The following is a 20,544-nucleotide window of genomic DNA, read 5'->3' as shown; positions in this document are numbered from 1 at the left end:
AAACGTGTAGTAGAAGACATGGTAAAACGTGTTGAAACATCATGCGTGTTGGGTGCTGGCTTTTATGTAGCCACTAATTTTACGCGTAACACAATCATTACAACCTGGTACTGAATGTAAAATATACTAGGATGTGCGCGAATGCACCACTGTTGAGCGCCACATGCAATTTGACCCTGGAGTCTTTACGGATATGTTGCTGGCAGTTTTTGTAAGCAGATGAGTGGTGCAACATACAAACTTCAGTTTGATCGCACAAGTGCGCTATCAAATTCGCTTACCGGTAAGCAGTTTTATGAAAGTTGTCCCTGATCATAAAATATTTGAAGTTGGTGTCGTGAGACAACTCTGAGTTAGTGCTGCTCAAACAATCCACAGTCTCCCCTAGATATAATGTTTGCCGACCTCAACCAACCGTGTCATTACAGTTTAATATTTAAAGGGTTTGTGTATATCGTTGAAAAGAAAGTAATTGCTTGGGATGGATTAGTTTTCCACAGTGATTTTAGACTTTTTGACAAGTCGCTCAATTTTTTTCATGGTGATAGTTGAGTCACAGTGATAGTGTTAATAACACTCAGGTCTTCGCGATTGAAGACTGCTCTCGTGCGAGGCTGCTGGCTCCCTATTACTCCTCATCACGAAAAAAGTAGTCTCGTGGGGACCAGCAGTTAAAGCCAGCAACTGTGTATGCGCACGTGTGTAAAAGCATATCTTTTTAAAAGCTGTTTTTGTTCTGTCCTTGATAATTCCTTGGGTTTAAGTTTCTTTTTTTTTTTTTTTGTCTGTATTTTACTTGTTTATTGTATTTATCTATTTGCTGTTTTTTTTAAAGAATTCTGTGGAAAATTTCAAAAAAACAACAAACACACCACAAATAAACAGAGAAACACCGGTACATGTCTAAAATGGATTAGTACCTTGCTCTATGATTGGTCTATGTACTTTATGCCTTACACAATCCTATTCTGCAGGGTCTACCACTGTTGGCATGCGCATCCTTCATGGATGTAACAATAACTGTCTGCATCAACTAAAAATGACAAATAAACACATTTATAGTTTATAGGATTTGAGGCATTGCATTGTAAGGTATCAATATATACTTGGTTTGCGGTAACACCCTGTGTGTATCTACTTGCCAGGTAGAGTTTGTTCTTAGAGAACTGTCTTGCTTAATTCTACTACTGCGGAGAGTAGATTGTTCGGGAGACTTCTCAGTTCTGAAAAGAACTGTCCTGCTTATTAACTATTACCTGGGCGGATGGTAAAGAATAGGCTGGGACTACTACTTTAGCTTATAGAATCGTAATTAACTGTACTACCACGGAGTCAGTTCTTGGGTTGGTCTCAACGTTTCGACTAGCTTGCTCTAGTCATCGTCGTCAGGAGATATTTATAGTTGAAACCAATCTCATTGTTTAAACACACTTGTCATACCTTTGTTTTTTGTTTCACAGATATAGAAATGTAGACATCCGCAATTTCACTACGAGTTGGAGAGACGGCCTTGCCTTCAATGCCTTGTTACATAAATTCAGGTTAGTTGAAACTTAATATGGCCTCTATGCTAGGAATGTGATAATCGAATGATATCACGTTACTTGATGCTTTCTAGTGGATGTTACTAGTGAGAGAAGTCAAGAAAAGAGAGTTCTGCCTCCGAAATGTTTCACATTTGGAACGAAAGGATGAATAATGTGCGTTTTAAACTAAGTTCAATTGAATATTATGTTTGTTATCCCACCCGAGTAATATTCCTGTGATATTTGTTCACAGGACTCAGGAAAGTACTTAGTATACAGTGCTAACACACATCGGTGTACTGTATGAGTAAAAACCAAAATTAATATTCTTTATCCCCGATGCAAACTTAACATTTATATATAAATACCTCAGACAGTTTCGCTATTCTTATTGGTGGAGAGCGCGTCACGTGGGGATGTTTAAACGGCTGATAATGACCAGCTGGAGCTATGTTTATAACTGATTGTTTTTTCGGAAACTGTCGTCTCGATCATAACAATGCAACACACAGACGTACAGAGCTCAAGCATGTCGGAAACGGATAAGTTTTACAGAGTTTATTACTTTATTGCGCCTTTTAACCAAAAAGGCATTTATGATTGGGAATAAAAGAGTAGTGACTTATTCTTAAACAGCCGTTTAAAACCTGCGGCTCGGGGCCTTTATCGCCGTTTAAGAACTCGTCGCTATCCTTTTATTCCCTAATTATAGGTTTGTTATTGATTACACAAATTCCACACAATATTCAAAAGGTGCTGGTACCTTATGGAAACCAAGAACAAAATACAAATGTGAAAACAAAGGGACTCCATAGGAATTTATTTTGAAGACTTGGGTGCTGCCCAATAAGGAAATTTGTGTACAAAGTCTATGGGAAAATTGCTTAGGGTTGGCCTTGATCCTGGGCTTGTGCTCTGTTACATGTATGTGTGCTCTGTTTAGAAAACATGTGCCAAAGAGCCCCAAGCTGGAGCCCTAGCCTGAGCCAAGATTCCAAAAACTGACCACGATTGAGTTCTCCTTTCTCATTCTGCTTTCTTTTTATTAATTGCAGACCCAACCTCTTTGACTACGATGCACTTCTGAAGTTAGACCCAGAAGCTCGTCTGGATCATGCCTTCCGTGTCGCTCATGAGGAGTTCAGGGTCCACAAATACCTGGAACCTGAAGGTACTTGATTCTTGTACATGTATTATTATCAGGCTGATACTACCACAAGATTATTTGTGTAATATTGTCAAGTTATGAAGTTTGTTTGGAGTATTCTTCAGGATTTTTAATAGACCTTTCCTGTGAAATATATTAATTGCACTTTGCCTACATGTTTTCCCCCTCCGCTAAGAAAATGTAAATATAAAAATACAAGCAAAGAAACAAAGATAAGAAAAAGAAAAAAACAGAAAAAAAACCCCCCCAAAAAAACAGAAGAAGCTATGCATGGTGGAAAATACTTAGTACATGTAAGTAAGGTTTGCGGTGATACCATGTAAACTCTCTGTGTGAGTAGTGGTGACCCTATTTTCTGGACCCTTGCTGCGCCCACAAAACCATCACCGAAACAAAAAAAAGAAACAAACAAACAAAGTACTGCTGGTTAAACATTTTACTCAGTTGTATATGTAGATGATGTGACCTATGTTTACATTCAAACCGCCCTCTGTTGACAAAACACTGTATACGTCATGTTTCGCCGGGCAAAAAGACGCGTAGTCATGGTAAGATTGCATACACTTTCTAGCTGGCTGCCAAAACACAAAGGTTTTGCCCGGCGATATGCGTGCGAATCATGATGGTTTTCGAGTGACGTCAGAGGTCACATCGTCTATAGACTACATCTTTAAGTCAACAATGAATAATGTAAAGCGTTTCAGCCAAAAACCCATTATCCAACCACTAGTTGCTCCACTGTGCCACACATACTCAGTACATTACATCTAGTGATCCCTGTGGGCTTGTGGCAATTGTATGGGTTACTTCTTATGATCAAACTGGAGCAATATGATACCCCACTCGGGCAGAAATAGCATCTCCACATTACTTTGGTTACTCCAGACAATAAAACTACAGAAAAACGAATTCTCCGAAAGAAAATCTGTTTGGATTAGGGGTTGATTTGAGGAGGAGTTAGGGGTTGATTTGAGAGGAGGCAGCCTGCTTATCAGATGCTCTGTTGTCAAGGTGTAAAGGTTGGGCTTTGTAATAGTATGGAATGGGAGACTTTTGGGACGATTGGTGGCAGCAGACTTACCAGGTAAAATCCATTGTTCTCGGTCATGTGCGCACGCTCAGAACTACGTAAACAATTAACATTTACCTGGTAAGTCTGCTGCCACTTAGCGTCCCAAAGTCTCCCATTGTTAAGACATTTTTCTTTTTTTTGCTCAGTAGCATGTACATATAGGGTCCAATTAATGCATTTTGCATTATGGAAATGAATGTCGATTTGATTAGATTAGAGCTGCTTAAATACAAGCTAAGCACAACAGAAATGTGCTTACCAGTAAAAGGTTATCAGCCCAGGTACCATTTTACCAGTAAAAGGTTATCGTCTGCCTAGTGCACAGCTTTATGGGATGTGCCCACCAATAGTGTCTGTATGCATGCGAAAATGTACTTTATTTTATTGGAAAGGCTCATTGCCAAGAGCTGAACATGGGACTATAAAACATCAATTACTTCAGTCTTGTTTCCTGGGGGAATTACAGTTTCAACGAGATCTGTAAGAAAATCTGGATCCAACATGGTGTGCCGGTGGGAAAGGCAACATGTGGAATGACCCACGCCATATACATATATACAAGGCAGGAAACTTGAGATCCATAAATTCTTCACTTCTCCTTAAAGGGTCTATGTTCTGTTCAAGCTCACTCTGAATAATTGCCAAGACTAATTGCCAAGACATTGTGAAAAGAGCACTAGCTGTAGTGTAGTCCCCTTTGGGAATTATACAAGAAGACTGGAGAGTGGTACAATTAAGGAGGAGAGGCTTGACAAGTGACCCAGGTCAAGTACAAGCTGGGGCACAATTAAGAACTTGAAGCAGTCAGGGCAGATCAGAGAAAGGGTTCTTGCATAGTTGTGACAAATTGGCCAGGCTATGATTGATAAGTCGTTCCTCTACCCCAGACAGGGTCCAGGATTGGGTGTCTTACTGTAATCTCCCTGTATTACATCAGTGTCTCCTGTTCCAAGTCTTAGAGAGTCCACGAACCTGTCCTGAAGCTTGGGAGTGATTTCTTCTCTGGGGTCACTGTCTCTCTTTATTTTATAGGAGAGGTGTATGACAAAAAATATCTTGTTTTGAAATTAGTGTGGAGTGAGTAGAACCACTAGTCACCTTCAAATTTAAAATAATAAAAATAATAGTACACATTTCTTCTATACTATAGCACCTTATCACACTATCACCCGAGGCCAAGCGCAAGGTATGCGCAGCTATGTTCAAAGTATATGACCAATTTGTTTACATTGAATCCCGTATTAGTGGTTTGGTATGTATGAAGGTGTTTCATTTTTAAAAGTATTCAATTTACATTTTTTTGTTAGTTTTTAGAATCGGCCATCTTGAAACCAAGTATTACGTAGCCAAGAACTCAGTCTCGGTTTGGTCGGAAGAGCTGCTTCAACGCGACTGAATTTTAGGGTAGTTATAGAATTAGCCATCTTTAAAACCTACCTACATGTAGCCTAGCCAACAACTCGGTTACCGTTTGGTTGGAATAGCTGCATCACCGTGACTGAACCGAAAATGCACGAAAATCGCTTAACCAAATGAGCAAAGCCCAAACATGTTTCTGATCAGGCTGAAAAAAAAAAAACGCCCTCTAGGACACTGTTGAATGATTTTTTACTTGTCCATGTTGGTTTTCACACTTAATTTGTTTTCCCCATCTTTCCACTCAGACATAAATGTTGAGCTTCCAGACAAGAAGTCTATCATGATCTACGTGATTGACATGTACAAAGTCCTATCTCAGCAGACAGAGGTCATATCCAGTAGGTCAGGTCAGGCCAGGTCTGGGGTCGGCAAAACCTCATCAGAACACACGCCTGTTACTCCATCATCAGAAGCTGTGAGTATAAAATAGAAATGTATCTGTATGGAAGTTTATGTCATATTGGATTCTGTATCATACATTGAATGTAGGACTCTGTCCGAATTGGCGGCTAAATTGTGCATTGGAATATAGAACAGGCCTGGAATTACACACCGGCTACGGAGGCCATGTCCTCTTTTCCCCCTGGTTTTGGCCTTGGTGCCCCTTTAAAAGTTTCCCATTGACTTTAAGATTTTCCAATGGAAGTGTCAAATTTGAAAAATGAAAATGGCCTTGTCCTTTTTAAGATGAAATTCAAGTCCTGATAGGACACGTCATTAGCAACACTCTAAGAAGCAGTTGTAGCTGTAGCCGCCAATAGACCGCTCCATTAAAGGAACACGTTGCCTTGGATCGGTCTAGTTGGTCTTTGAAAAGCGTTTGCAACTGTTTTTTATAAAATGCATATGGGTAGAAAGATGTTGTAAAAGTAGAATACAATGATCCTGACTAACACGGTCGGCCATTTATGGGAGTCAAATTTTTGATTCGGGCCATAAATGGCCAACCGTGTTAGTACGCACAGTAAAAGGAAAACCACGCAATTTCGAGGCAAACTTGTGTGGACCATTGTATTCTACTTTTAAAACATCTTTCCAACCATATGCATTTTATAAAAAAGGGTTACAAACGCTTTTTATTGACCAACTCGTCCGATCGAAGGCAACGTGTTCCTTTAAGCTCCGACCCATTGCGTGTTGACCAACCACAACCCATTGCACAACCAAAAGTCAGACACTATAAAGTCCGAAATGCGTGAGCGTATGCTTGGAACGGGCAGCAGAGTTGTACAGAATGGCATTGGAGAGGCTCACGGGTTCTTGCTCACACTTGGGCCGAGCCTAATGGATCGGTGTATTCGGATATGACATCCCAAATGTCATATTTACACTTCTATTTCAAACAGAACTGAAAGCCATGCTCTTTACACAGGCATACTGTGTCTGTTCTTAGCAATGTGAAGTGTACTTTATTGTTGTTATTATTATTACTAATGGTTTACTATCGTTATTTCTCTGTAGTCTTTTTCGGACATGAGTGAGGTAGATTTAGAGAGTTATCAGGGTAACATGGAGACTGTCCTGGCCTGGCTACTCGAGGCCGAGGATCACCTCAGCCATCAGAATCCAATCTCAGATAACGTGGACGAAGTCAAAGAACAATTCCACACTCATGAGGTAAGAGATTGCAAACTTGGTTTATTTCCTAATTCTGTCATAAAAACAAGAGTTTCATGCTATTTGAATTGTTTTTGAGGAGCATCAATTGTTTATCAAAGATTTTTGTATAATCAATTTTATATTGGAAAGAAAGTATTAATGAGAAACATTTAAAGAAAGCCTCTTATTGATGTGCCTTTTGACAAAATGAAAAAGGTCCAAGATATTTACTGGACCAGAATTTGTTTTTACAAAACCAGGGTCAAAATGAGTTAAAGAGAAGATCTACAGTAGATAGATATCATTTGGCTTCAATCCATAGAGCTATATATATTGACTAGAGCGCTAAACTCCCCGTTATACACGCACTAAGATTTTGAAGCCGTGTGGGCGCATCCATGTTTATGTACAAACCAATACAGAAGCTTGAAATTTTGTACGGCAATTGTACAGCTATTTGCATGATAGTGCGTTTGTTATTTTCTATGCGTCATCGAACTAATTGTGCAGCAAATGTCAACGCACAATCTGCTGATTAGCGTACAAACTGCGAACGTCATGTGCGTCATGTTTTAAAGGGGCGTTTGCCTTTATTGTCACGATTGATTGATTGAATGATTACATACAGCGCTATGAAGTGGCCCATAACGAGGACGTCGCGAATGGGCAGTCGCGTACGTAAGCGTGCACGCCGAATGCAAAATTAAAAATTAAAATCGTTCCGTAATCACGCACCACATCAAACATGTCTGCATCCTGGGAAGCTTCTAAAGGCAGAGCAATTTAGCGCTCTAGTCAATATATATATTTATATATATATAGCTCTATGCTTAAATCATACTTTGATACTCAAAAAAATTAAAAGATATTTTTTTATTATAGTTAACATTTTTTTCACAAAGAGATTACACAATAATAAGGCAGCCTTTTATAATTCAACTGAGAACACAAATCCACCGGGCCTGTCCAGTTTTGAGTTTACTAAAATCAGGGGCCAATTTCATAGAGCTGCTTAAGCAAAAAATTTGCTTAAGCACGAAAATAGCTCGCTTATTTTACACATGTTACTTGCCAAATTGTTATGCCATATACATTGCTTGTGACTGGTATTTAGTTGTTGTTTACTTAGCATAACAATTGAGTGGACTCTTGGCCGGTAATCTAATTTTTACTAAGCAAGGATTTTTTCGCTTAAGCAAAATTGTGTGCTTAAGCAGCTCTATGAAATTGGGCCCTGATTCTAAAACCACTGGCCTGAGGCCTGTGGTACAGTGTTAACTTCCAGCACTGAATTCCAGGCCTAATTGTCTGTCGTTCCTCTACAAAATGACTCAACACATTTTTTTAAAACAGTTTGTCACCCACTTTGTATCATTTCTTGAAAGCAGACGGTATAATCATCAGTTTATTTACCAGATGGTAAAACGATTAACGTCAAATCTGTTCCTCGATAATAGGACAGCTAGAAATCCCTTTCCAATATGCAGCAGTTCAGTTGTATGGAACAGTCTTCCAGAGGTTGTTAAACAGGCTGAAACATCAAAAACATTGGTGAAAACATATCTGTTTACTTTGTACATTTGCTGATTTTCCCTTTGGGATCCCAAAGGTGATATGCCCTTTAGAAGAATGTTTTATTATTGTTATTACACTGGCTTCCTGTTCAGGGCCGCATCATCTTTAAGGTTCTCCTTATGATCTTCCACTCCCTGGATGGCACATCACCTGACTACATCAATGACTTAATCCATGTGTACAAACCTCCCAGACAGCTCCGCTCCTCAAACAACTTGCTCCTGAACATTCCATCTTGCCTGCACTCCTGGGGTGATCGCTGTTTTTCACATGCCCCGCCATCTCTTTGGAACAGCGTCCCACTTCAACTCAGAAAAGCAGATACTTGTTCGAAATTCAAAACTCATCTCAAAACATATCTCTTTAGGAAACAAACTTTCAGTTGTTACGTGTCATTGGGTATAAGCACAGTTCTTGTTTTTTTTTGTGCCAGGAGTGTCATCATTGGCAGACATGGCGCACTAGAAATGTTCAACATTATTATTATTTTTTATCATTTATAGGAGTTTATGATGGAGTTAACATCTCACCAGAACAGCGTCGGTAATGCACTCCAGGAAGGCAACTATCTGATCCTAGAGAACAAGGTATCTGAAGATGAAGAGAATGAGATTAGAGAGCAGATGAGTCTCCTCAATAGTAGATGGGAAAACCTCAGGATAGCTGCCATGGAAAGACAGACTAAGTAAGTCTAGGGAGCAATATCATAAAGCTGCTTAAAGGATTTGGGTACTTTTTGTAACACAAAACACAATGTCCACAGATTTACAGTAAACTTACACTGTTTGAAGATAATGATAGCTGAAAGCGTACCTTAAAAAATTAGTTGCTGAGGTGCTATAACATTGTAGTTTTTGAGAAATGAACAAAACAATGTCATGAAAATACGTTTTTACATGCTAAAATATTTTTCGTCTCATGATCACTGAGATGGAAATTATTTTCATGACATTGTTTTACTCATTTCTCAAAAACTACAGCACCTCAGCAAGTAATATTTTCAGGGAAGCTTTCTACTGTTATTATCTTCAAACTGTGTAAGTTTAGTGTAAATCTGTAGACATTGTGTTTTTTGTCCTTCAAAAAGTACATAGACCCTTTAAGCAAAGAATATTACTTGAACATTGTCTGCTATATAAATGAGCAGGATAGCGTTCACAAATTGTACAAGTGGCATGGTAGCTTGGCTGTAACCTTATTCTGGTAAGCATAAATTTTGTTGTGCTTAGCTACTTTTTGTGCTTGAGCAGTCTTTTTGAATTGGGCCCAGGGCCTAATTTCATAGAGCTGCTTAAGCTGTTAAGCAGAAAATATTGCTTGGACATTGTTTGCTGAGCAGAAATGAGCAGGTTACCACTCACAAATTGTACAGGTGACACGGTAGCTTGGCTGGTAGGGAACAATACCCTAAAACACAGACGTTTTTATGTTTGGTTCGGAAATTGTCTCGCTTCACAAGGAAAGGTTGGTGTTTGTGAGGGTAAAAGGTTGGGTCATCGATTAGTAATGGCCCAAAATTTGTTTTGTATAATTTCTCTGGGAATCAATAGTTAAAGGAACATTACAGAATTGTTTTTTTTGCTAACAAACAGGCATGAGAATCTTCCGGTTTAAACCGGATTCCGTTTTTTTTCCTTTCAAAATTGTGGTCTCCGAGTTCGATGTGAATTGCTATAAAATTCGGGGGGTAGGTTTTTGGGGGTATACATTTGGATTTCTCTAATCCCTCTTCTCTAGTCAGACAATGTAAGTTTACCTTTGTAATTGTTATTATCGCGGATCCACACGGCGTTCATGAAAAAACGGCACCTAAACAATAAATTGCCGTCCAACAGCTGGCCCAGTTTACGGCTTGTGGTCTTCCTGGCATCGCGCATGCATGCAGCAGCAGCGACAGATGTATAAACTTGCCTCATTCCTCGCTTCGTTTATAGTGGTACGGTTCAATAGAGTTTGCGTGTAAAATGCGCTTGCTGCTGCAGCAAAGATAACACGTGTGGAGACTTTTGAAAGTCTACTGAAAAAACAATGCACGTGTTTTGCACCATGTGTACTGTGTATGTGCAGGTTTGTACACGAACCAATGAGCGGCGCGGCACGAATCTGAGATCGCCGGCAGGCCAGGAAAACTGGTACCTGTTATTGCCTCACAACCAGCGAAAGATATATTGGGAACCAGCAAACACACTGTACGTCCGGACGACGTGCTTTCTTCATTGGTTCTATTTCTATGTTGGGGTCTAATCTCAACCTCGTTCCAGTTATACTCTATGCTGAATAACAACCTCTTTCTCAAAAACACATCGCTCTCGCCAAATAGGCCTATATTTTAAAAATTAATGTGCATCGCCGACGGGTCGTTTAAATCATAAACATTTGATTGCAAAAAAAATTCTTTTACACAACCGAATTTCAAATCAAGAACCTATAAAAATGGCTGTTGGTGAGACAAAAAGCATTTTCAAGGGCAGAAATAAGGGATAAGATCGTCAAAAAAATAAAAATGTTATTTTTTTTCCCCTTCTTTGGAATTGTAACAAAATCGCAGGCGAACCCAAAATTGTTTGAATTTTTTGAGCTTTACATTCCTTATTTTCCCTTAAACCTATTATTTTTGTTTAAACAAAGGAAAAATCATACAAAAGTAGCTCACTTCTACCTGGAAATATAGGTATCAAAAATGCATCAGAGACCACCACAGAGCTTCTAAAATACCCAAAGCTCCCCGGCCGTAAGGGACTTCGCGCTGCGCGCTCGTGTTGCTTCGCACACAAAAATGATGGAATATTTACATTTCCAATCAACTGAATTTTTTCCTGTTTTTTTATCATCACCCATTCTCATGCCTGAACAAAACAGTTGCTGGCAGTGTGAGCACTTAATGTAATCCACCATATACATAAACTGACAAACCTGTAGAAGTTTGAGATCGATAGGCCATCTGGGTCACCAAAATAGTGAAAAACCGATTACAAATTTTACATTGCATCGATGCCCCACAAAAAATGAATAAAACGATCACTGAGCAATAAACTCCAAACGCGCAGTTAGATTATTTATTTCTCATCAAATATGACATTTCAGACAGAAATATTTCAAGGGATGTTTTCAACTATCATCATCATTAGACCGTGTAAGTTTTATGTAAATCTGTGATCTTCACGATCGTTGTATCTTACCAATTCTGTAACGTTCCTTTAAAGGTGTAGATGCTGCGTTGCCAAAAATTCGCACTACTCTGTATAACACACAGTGACATTAAATCCCAAAATGGTGCTGCCAAGATTATTGCGATTATGACCTCGGTTGAGTTTGGTCAATGCATAAAATATTTCAAAACCTTTTTTTTCATTGCCCATGTGAACGGAAAACAGAAGTCTGTGAATGTTTATATTGAACTGGAAATTTGATTCCCTATTGATTTTTTTTTATAATGACCACAGACTTCATGAAGTGTTAATGGAGCTACAACAAAAGCAGCTGGATGACTTAGCCGCCTGGCTGGACCAGACAGAAGAGGTCATCGGTAGGCAAGAAGGTCTTGGTAACCATCTGGACCAGGTCAGACAACAGGCGGAAGATCACAGGGTAAGATCATGTACATTACTAAATATTGGGAAAACACTTCACTATACAGAATGAGGCGATGCCAACCAGCATCTCCCTGCTAACTATTGAAAGTAAGTGAAACATGCAAATTTGTGTTGCTCTGTTTTCTCCTGAGAAACATTCATTAGAAAAAGAAGAAAAAATACAGAGACACTGTTCTAAGGATGCTTTTGTTTTTGTTTTCGGCAGAAGCTGCAAGAATCCTTAGAAGAGCAACAAACGCAAGTCAACTCACTGACGCACATGGTGGTCGTAGTGGATGAGAGTAGTCCAGAAAATGGTATGTTCACCGACTTCATCTATTTTTTAGGGAATTTGATAAAACTCCTGCATTTGGAACTCAGTTCGTATGCACTTGACACATTGTTTTTCGTCATAATTTTTCATTGGTTTTAAAGATGACTGAGTTGCAAAATGTCAAATGCCTATTGAATTGATGCGTCGTGGCCGAGTAGTTTAGAGTGCTATACTCTAATCCAGAAGTACATAATAATTATTTGTAAAACAAAACCTCTCTGATCCTACAGCCACAGCCCTCCTGGAAGAGCAGCTGACCAGCCTAGGAGAGCGCTGGGCTAGGGTCTGCCAATGGACTGAGCAGCGCTGGGCCCTCCTCCAAGAAGTGTCCGCTCACTGGCAACGCTTCACAGAGGAGCAGCGACAATTCAGCGACTGGCTGAGCGAGAAAGAGTCTGTCCTGGCCCATATGAGACTAGCCGATATACACACCACCAAGGAAGCCATTGAAAGAGTTAAGATACTCAAGGTGAGAGGATCACAATGAATAGTTATGGAAGACATTTGAGAATTTCAGAGCACACTGATCAAAACGTTGAGCACCGGTTCTTTTCAGAACCAACATTACTCAAAAAGAGGCATTCACATTGTGTTATCGCAAACCTCTCTTAGTTAAATAAATTTGTGCCCAAATTTTTAAAATATCATCATTATTTGTAAGTTCACTTCTTTTTGTGGTCATTACCAAAGTGTGACACTACCTTTAACTCAATGTGGACCCAAGCTCTTCACTATTTATCACTCTATAAAACATAGTCCTCAATCAAGCTTGAAACTGATGTCAGATTTATTGTCTTGTGTCCAATCCGTCTTGGTCTCTCCTTGGCTAATCCTTCTTGGCAATCTCCTTCAGCAGATCCTAGAGCAAGAGTTAGAAATCCAACGAAACGAATTTGACAAACTGAATCGCAGCGCGGAGAACATCGTGGAGCATCTGGAGGAGAACAACAAAGCAGTTGAGGACATCCAGCTTGTCTTAGATGAGTTCTCGCAGCGCTGGGACAGCGTGGTACAACAGATGGAGATGCACTCTAAATGGGTATGTCTTAGCTTGGGACCAACATGTTGATCCCCCAGATCTATGTATGGCATCTGGGCCCAATAGCGTAAAGCTGTTAAGCAGAAATACTACTTGACAAGTTTCTTTGCTAAGCAAAAAATTTGCCAGCATTTTTTAAAATACATTTCAAGCAATATCTTAAAGCTGAGCAGTAGCTCCTTTTTATCTTGTCTTTTGACAACTTTCAATCCGATTTTGCCGATCCATCAACAGATTGCAGAGAGTGGCATCAATCTGGATGCCATCCCCATCACAGACGCCATCAACACCACAACCACCACCAAGACATACCGAGACAGCGGCAGCAAGGTCACCGAGACCAATGTCACTAAGACCATCTCTCAGACTGTCCGTGTTGCACCGGCAGCCGAGGCCCAGAAACGCCCCCATGAGGACACCCAACTCAAGAGGCAGTTTGACGGGGAGCTTGGGAGCTTGGTGTCGTGGATGGAGGATACGGAGCACAAGTTGATGTCGTCGGGGGAACCGTCTCCTGAAGACCACAACCTGGATGAACAAATGAAGTTTTACAGTGTAAGTAATTTCTCAAATTGAGTGCCTCATGCTTTCTGATATAGGTTTAGTTGATGTAGGTCTCTTTATGGTTTGCCCTTAAATTTTCTGTGACTAGCAAGCAGCACCAGTTATCTAGCCATTTCACTATTCTGCCATGTTTTTTTGACTACAGGTAGGCCATTGTATTTCATGTTTAAATGAAATAGTGATGCCTGCCACACTTAACTAGCCAGCCGGAGTGAATATTGACTGGTCCTGAGGTGATTTAACTGGCATTTAGCCAGCGGACCACTTGTTAATTTATCAAGATGGTTACATGTACATGTATTGCATTCAATTCCTTATGTATACAATGCCTCTTTTCCTCCTATGCAGACTTTGGAGAGAGACATTGACGAAAGACAAGCGAGGGTGAAGAATGTATCTGAGCTTGGCAACAAGCTGATCACTCAAACCCGTATTGGTAAGTTCCGCTTATGAGTGTTTCAGATAGCTCTATTCTATAGGTTACATACATAGAGTTATATATAAGAACTAGAGAGCGCACTTGCCTATACACGCGCCCCGGCATGCGCACAGGCGGCCATTTTCTAAGTTGAAAAAACTGGCATCTCACAGCGTGTGTTTGTGCGGCCATTTTGTAAGTTGAACAAACAGCATTGCGTGAGCGTTCAATATGTGTATTTCATATTCAACGCGCGTGCAGAATGACACGCTTGTCATCTTGCGGTCCCGTGGCAATTGTGCACGGAGCATCACTCGTGCGCCCTCTAGTTTTTATATATAACTCTATGGTTACATACCAGATTCACCGGACACCCTGCATTTATTGCTTTAAACCCTTTAGAGACCATAGCAAGTCAACCTCGTTTTCAGGGGTGATCGATCTCACCGTGCCATTTTTTCCCAGCATGCCTTGCTCGATCATAACCCCTGAAATTGGCAAATTTAAATGTGCTATACAATGCTAGCACATTTAAATGAGCCATAAATGAGCGTATATATTCAATCTTTACGCGCGCACGCATGTCTTTCGTCTTAAAGAATGTTTTTGTTTTTGTTTTTAAAAAACGTGTTTGTGTCATAAAAAACGCGGGCGTGATCAACATGCAAGTATCTTAAAACTACGTGCGCACGCACTTGACATCTAATGCATAACAATTTTCCTAAGCCAATCAGCGTTGTTTCCCAGTACATCCCTCCCAGGGGTTAGTGACGAGAGGTATCGATACGACTTGCTGCCCATGGTAGCGAGGCTGGCAGCGACTGCAAGTGGCTGGTACTGAAATTCCAATCTCTTAGTTCATTTTCACTGTACCTTGGTTACATGTTCAAACTATTTTTTAATCTGTCGCCTTGTGTAGTTTTGTAATTTTTTTTAATTCCCTGTAAGCATTAACAATGTGGCATGTTTGCATTTTTAATGTGCCGCGGCTTAGGCTCCATCGGTGATTTTGAAAGCATCCACTCCTGGTACAGGGTTTCAAGCAGCCGGACAAAGCGTAAGGCAAAGCCAAAGCCAGGGTTTGGAAAAAAGTGCCCAAGTATAATAAAAGGAGGAAGGGATCGAAGGGCTGAAAATCATATCTAAAGAACCTGTTTTTCATTTTCTCGTTGTTAATCAGAGGGCACATCAACAGAGCCAATCAGACACTCCTTGGAGAACCTTCGAGAGCGATGGGAGGACGTCCGCGTCATGGTGGACGGCAGGAAATGTAACCTGAACCAAAGCTCCATGAGGAAACAGTTCTCCGATGAACTGAAGAGACTGCAGGAGACGGTACAGTCAGTGCAGGTGTGGTTGGAGGAGGAAGCTACAGTCGCTGACAGTGTACGGGGAATTCAGACACAGCTTGACCAATGCAGGGTGAGTCCACAAGCAAATAGACCAAACAACCCCAAACAGCGTCCTCACTGAAGTCAAAAGAAGACCTATCGTAGGCTAAGACTAGTGCGAAGCGCATGTGCAATTCAGTTTTTAACTGTGAGACATGTTTTAATAAACCATTTTTGAATTGAATTGAATTGAATACATGCCTGCACGTTTCCGATGCAAGGGCTCTATTCAATACACTATGCCCGAAATGTGAATGTTTCCCTCTTTCCCTAAATATTCCCATACTTTAATGCACTCTTTTCCTCTTGTACAGAAGTACCCCCCTCCCCCTAAAATCTTGAACTCACTTCCTGAGATTACTAGAAGATAATAAAGACACAATTGGAGGGGGCGGGGGATACACCATGCCACATATCGAGGCACATTTACCACAAAAATATCGTCAGAAAAGAGCAAAGCCCTAAAGTATTCCCTTTTGCATTTCTCGTCCAGGCAAAGCAGAAGGAGATGACCATTAACAGCCATCGCATCGAGCGTGTCACAGGCCTCGGCAAGGACCTAACAGGCGACGCTACCATCTCACGCTCGGCTCAGCGCGACATCAAGGCATTCCGCCTCTCCTGGGAAAACACCTCGGCTGCGATCAAGGAGAAGGAGAAGATCCTGGCCAAGGCGCTGGAGTGCGCCCCTCCCCAGAGGTACATCGAGGCAATGAGGGCACTCACACAGTGGCTGCAGAGTGTCGAGGCGGTGCTGAGATCAGAGGAGTTCTTTGTGACCGAGGTTGATGATCTTGAAGATCAACTGCAGAAATACAAGGTATGATAAAATAGTGCTACTTGAGTGCTAAAAAGTGGGGGATGTTTTAGGCGCGAAGGAACGTTCAGTGTCTTTGTGTGTTGTACAGAGTGTAGTGCACATTTTAGACGGCATAAGCTTTTACACATATTTACACACGGACCATGGCACTGACACACTCACCATAATATTTGTATGCAATTTGACTCCCAAAAATGATGAGCATGGCATACAGTGGCCATGTTTGGTACTAATGCAAGGGGTCAGTACTATCCATTGGGGGGTTGTTATTTTCCATTTTGTTGTCAAATCTATCTTGTTTGTTGGCATTGACACACTTACCATAATATTTGTGTGCAATTTGACTCCCAAAAATGATGAGCATGGCATACAGTGGCCATTTTTGATACTAATGCAAGGGGTCAGTACCATCCATTGGGGGTTGTTATTTTCCATTTTGTTGTCAAATCTATCTTGTTTGTTTGTTGACTCTCTGGACTGACAGTAGAAATTGTTCTTGTTAACAGGAACTTCAAACCACCATCCAGCAGCAGCAACAGAACTATGACTTTGTCAACAAGACTGGCAAGGGTCTAGTGTCTGGTGCCCCGTCACCCACACAGGCTGAGAACCTTCAACGTGACCTGAGTAAAATGAACCAGGGATGGAGTGAGGTGACCTGTCTAGTCGAGGAGAGACAAAATCAACTGGAGAGGGCGCTGAGTGAGCTCAAACTGTGGCAGGTAAGTTTTGTTACTGGTCTTAAGCGAGGTTTGCCTATGGGTACAAGTCGTGTTAGCCTGGATATCTGATGTCACACTTCAAGGCTCATGAGTTAAACAAGAGATCTGCCTTTTGGCCCATGTCCATAATCACTTTTGACCTCCTGGTTCATTTCATATGGCTCTCATTGTCTTGGAGATTCACAGTTAAATCCAAAATACATGTGTGTACATGTGTTCACCGTATATCACAAAGGCATATTAAACCATGAAAAATTGACAAGAGTCAGATTTTAACCTGCGACCTCTAGATTAATGAGCAGGGCCCAATTTCATTGAGCTGCTAGCACACAAATTTGCTTAGCATGAAATTTCTTTCTTGATAAAAACAGGGTTACCAACCATTCCCATTTTTTGCATATTGTTTGTTACTGGTATTCAGCTGTTGTTTGCTTATCCTGAAAATCATGAGGAAATTTGGTTGGTAATCCTGTTTTTATCAAGGATTTTTGTGCTTAGCATCTCTATGAAATTGGGCCCAGGTGCTCTACCAACTGAGTGTATTACACGTGTATTTTATAGATAAGATTAGTATTTTATACCAATTCTTGATGCTTCTAGCACTTAAACTTGGTGCATAATAAGACATCTCTGCCCTATGCAAATGCTGTATTTGTTACACTCTACAATATTAATATTTTGGTTGTCATTGTGTATAGGATGAAGTTAGTGGCCTGAAGAGTTGGATGGCTGAAGTAGACACGTTCCTTTCAGCCGAGGAGGTAGCCCTGGGAGACATTGATGTACTACAGGCTCAGTTAGAGCAAGGCCAGGTAAGGTGGTTGATGTGAACTACATTGTACAACTCGTTTAATTTGCTCATTCATTACCTTGATGTCTTGATGAATTTGTTTGTTTGAATGATCTTCCCCTCAAGGGAACTCGGCAAACTCCCACAAGGGATATAAACACCAAGCTGGCAACAGCCAATCGCTCTCACAAACATTGGTTTAATGTCTAAATGAATTACACAAATCAAGAAACTGTGATTCATTAACTAGATGACAATATTCATTCTAGTCATTGTGAAATCAGCGGTTAGCTGGGGGATTCGAACCCACAACCTTGTGATTGCAAGTCCTGCAGTCTAACCACTTGACCACGGTGACTTGTGCCCATCTGTCTCTATCAAGCATAATGTTAGAGAGAGAGGGACTGCTTAGTCTATTGTCAGCCTCGATTGATGATTTCAAGGTCATGTTGGAATTGTCCTTAGTCATACTGCCACAAGAACAATTTAAAGGAGATTTGATCTCGTCTAACTTTCAATTTTGAGCTTGTTGCAAATAAACCAGGCCCAATTTCTTAGCGCTGCTAAGCAAACAAATTTGCTTAGCGTGAAATTTCTCCCTTGATAAAAACCGGATTACCAACCAATTTTCCACGTGATATTTAGGATAAGCAAACAACAGATGAAGACCAGTAACAAGCAACATGAAACAAATGGAAATTTTGTTGGTAATCCCGTTTTTATCAAGGATGAAATTTCATGCTAACCAAATTTGTGTGCTTAGCAGGTCTATGAAATTGGGCCCCGGTAAAAAGTATGGCTGCTAAGCTCAATGGGAAAGAATGGTTCTGAGTACTTTCTTTTCCAATTGGTAAACCCTGAGTGCCAGACACGGCTGGCACTCCACAGATGGCCTGACATATTGCACTTAAACCCTCACTTTGCATTGCTTTGTAAATCTGAGGTCTGTTTCTTCAAACACTAATGTTATCGCCTTACTCTTTGGTGATCTCAGGCGCTGACTGATGACATTCAGACGCTGCAACAGAACATGGACAACATTAACGAGACTGGACAGAAGCTGGCTAAAGAGGGCGACCCACAGTTTACGACTCGCATCACCACCGAGCTGAAGGAGCTGCAGACCAAGTGGACCAGAGTTACCAAACTGGCCAGAGAACAAAGACAGGTCAGAAAGAAGTAAAAAATAATCAGATTTCTAGTTAGCCAAACTCTGTTGACGTTTAAACTGGCGTCATAACGTACCTTGTAACAAGTTTGTATCCGGTGCTCCTAACTGCCTGGCCGCGACACAGAATAATATAACAGGAAACCAGTCACAAGCAGTGCAGTCAATATTAAATAGTGTTTTGACTGGTAACTCATTTGTGCTAACCAACATTTATTTGCTTAGCATCTTCTGTTTTGCTTTGCTTAAAAGGTTTATAGAATATGGCCCTGATGACTCCTTCTTTTGCCTATTAGCCTTTTTTCAGAGCTAACGACCACATTTTTTAGGGGAAGCTAATCGTTTTTTTGTGTGCACATTTACCTGACGTTCACAGAGTCTTGAGCAAGCACACGGTGTATGCAAGAAGCTGAAAGACGACATGGTGACAATGACTGACTGGCTTGATGCCAATGAGGCTGATTACATCAGCAAAGAAGCTTCAATCCAAGACCCTGCTGACATCCAGACCAAGCTTAAGAAAGTCAAGGTGAGACAACAATCAAATACTTCCTATTCTTGGATGCCCAATGCCTCCATACAAGAATCAATGAGCTACTTTACAAGATGTTAAATTTGCATCGGGGATGAAGAATTTTCATTTTGTTTTTTACCCATCTTCACTGATGTATGCCTGTGAATTTTTTTCACAGAACTAGGGGAAAGTACCGAGTACATAGTGCTAACTCACAATGTGTATATGGGTAAAACAAAAAATGAATAATGAGCTACTTACCATAATTTTTTACTATAAGAGGGCCCAAAAAATCTCAGAAATTTTTAGAGGTTGGTGTATGAGCCACCTGAAATATAAGCTATGTGAGAAAGCACCAGATTTTCAAATCTTATGTCAAGAAACAGCGTTTGAAACATCAGCGGATTATTCCATACCCTTCCTCTTGAGAAATATTTGTAGTCATAGGGTGGGTAGCTACTCTCTACTTGTTCAGTCACAAATAGCTACACAGTGCGGCATGCCTAAGTAAAGTGTGGTGACCTTTTTGTAGAACGTGTTTGCTATGTTCAAATGAGTAAGAGATCAGATCACTTGGTTGAGCATGTAATTTTAGTAAAGCATTGTTGCATTAGCACTGTACACATCGACTTCTTGCACAGGCAAATGCAAACCAGAAATAATATTTTGTGATCGTTTTGTTTTTTCCCCCAGATTATTTAAAAATGTTCGTACATATATTGAAGTTGGAAAACTATGCCTTGCTAATTTTAGTCAAATTGCCGAAGCTTTGAAGGCCACTTTGAAGGCCTATTTATAAGCCACTGCTTCTGCTCCTCAAATTAAGGTACTTGGTAAGATAAGTTGCTGTAAT

General features: G+C 40.5%; 1 protein-coding gene across 4 annotated transcripts in view; it reads left to right on the top strand.

The window, feature by feature from the left end:
- LOC139947482 (dystrophin-like) overlaps window positions 1-20,544 on the top strand; it is a 252,509-nt gene that overhangs the window by 77,313 nt on the left and 154,652 nt on the right. For 3 of the 4 annotated variants that reach the window (XM_071945405.1, XM_071945406.1, XM_071945409.1), the window contains 17 exons: window positions 1,461-1,541; window positions 2,582-2,697; window positions 5,431-5,600; window positions 6,647-6,802; window positions 8,863-9,044; window positions 11,803-11,947; window positions 12,158-12,248; window positions 12,496-12,734; window positions 13,119-13,304; window positions 13,539-13,859; window positions 14,217-14,304; window positions 15,467-15,708; window positions 16,171-16,497; window positions 17,004-17,219; window positions 17,918-18,031; window positions 19,004-19,177; window positions 19,554-19,706. In XM_071945405.1, the coding sequence (XP_071801506.1) occupies window positions 1,461-1,541; window positions 2,582-2,697; window positions 5,431-5,600; window positions 6,647-6,802; window positions 8,863-9,044; window positions 11,803-11,947; window positions 12,158-12,248; window positions 12,496-12,734; window positions 13,119-13,304; window positions 13,539-13,859; window positions 14,217-14,304; window positions 15,467-15,708; window positions 16,171-16,497; window positions 17,004-17,219; window positions 17,918-18,031; window positions 19,004-19,177; window positions 19,554-19,706 (3,001 nt within the window). The remainder of the gene's footprint in view (window positions 1-1,460; window positions 1,542-2,581; window positions 2,698-5,430; window positions 5,601-6,646; window positions 6,803-8,862; window positions 9,045-11,802; window positions 11,948-12,157; window positions 12,249-12,495; window positions 12,735-13,118; window positions 13,305-13,538; window positions 13,860-14,216; window positions 14,305-15,466; window positions 15,709-16,170; window positions 16,498-17,003; window positions 17,220-17,917; window positions 18,032-19,003; window positions 19,178-19,553; window positions 19,707-20,544) is intronic. The other variant, XM_071945408.1, reaches the window with a different exon arrangement.

The sequence above is a fragment of the Asterias amurensis genome, chromosome 14, assembly GCF_032118995.1.
Source record: "Asterias amurensis chromosome 14, ASM3211899v1".
Lineage (NCBI taxonomy): Eukaryota > Metazoa > Echinodermata > Asteroidea > Forcipulatida > Asteriidae > Asterias > Asterias amurensis.
The sequence above is the reverse complement of the archived record's forward strand: the minus strand, read 5'-3'. Positions and strand labels throughout refer to the sequence as shown.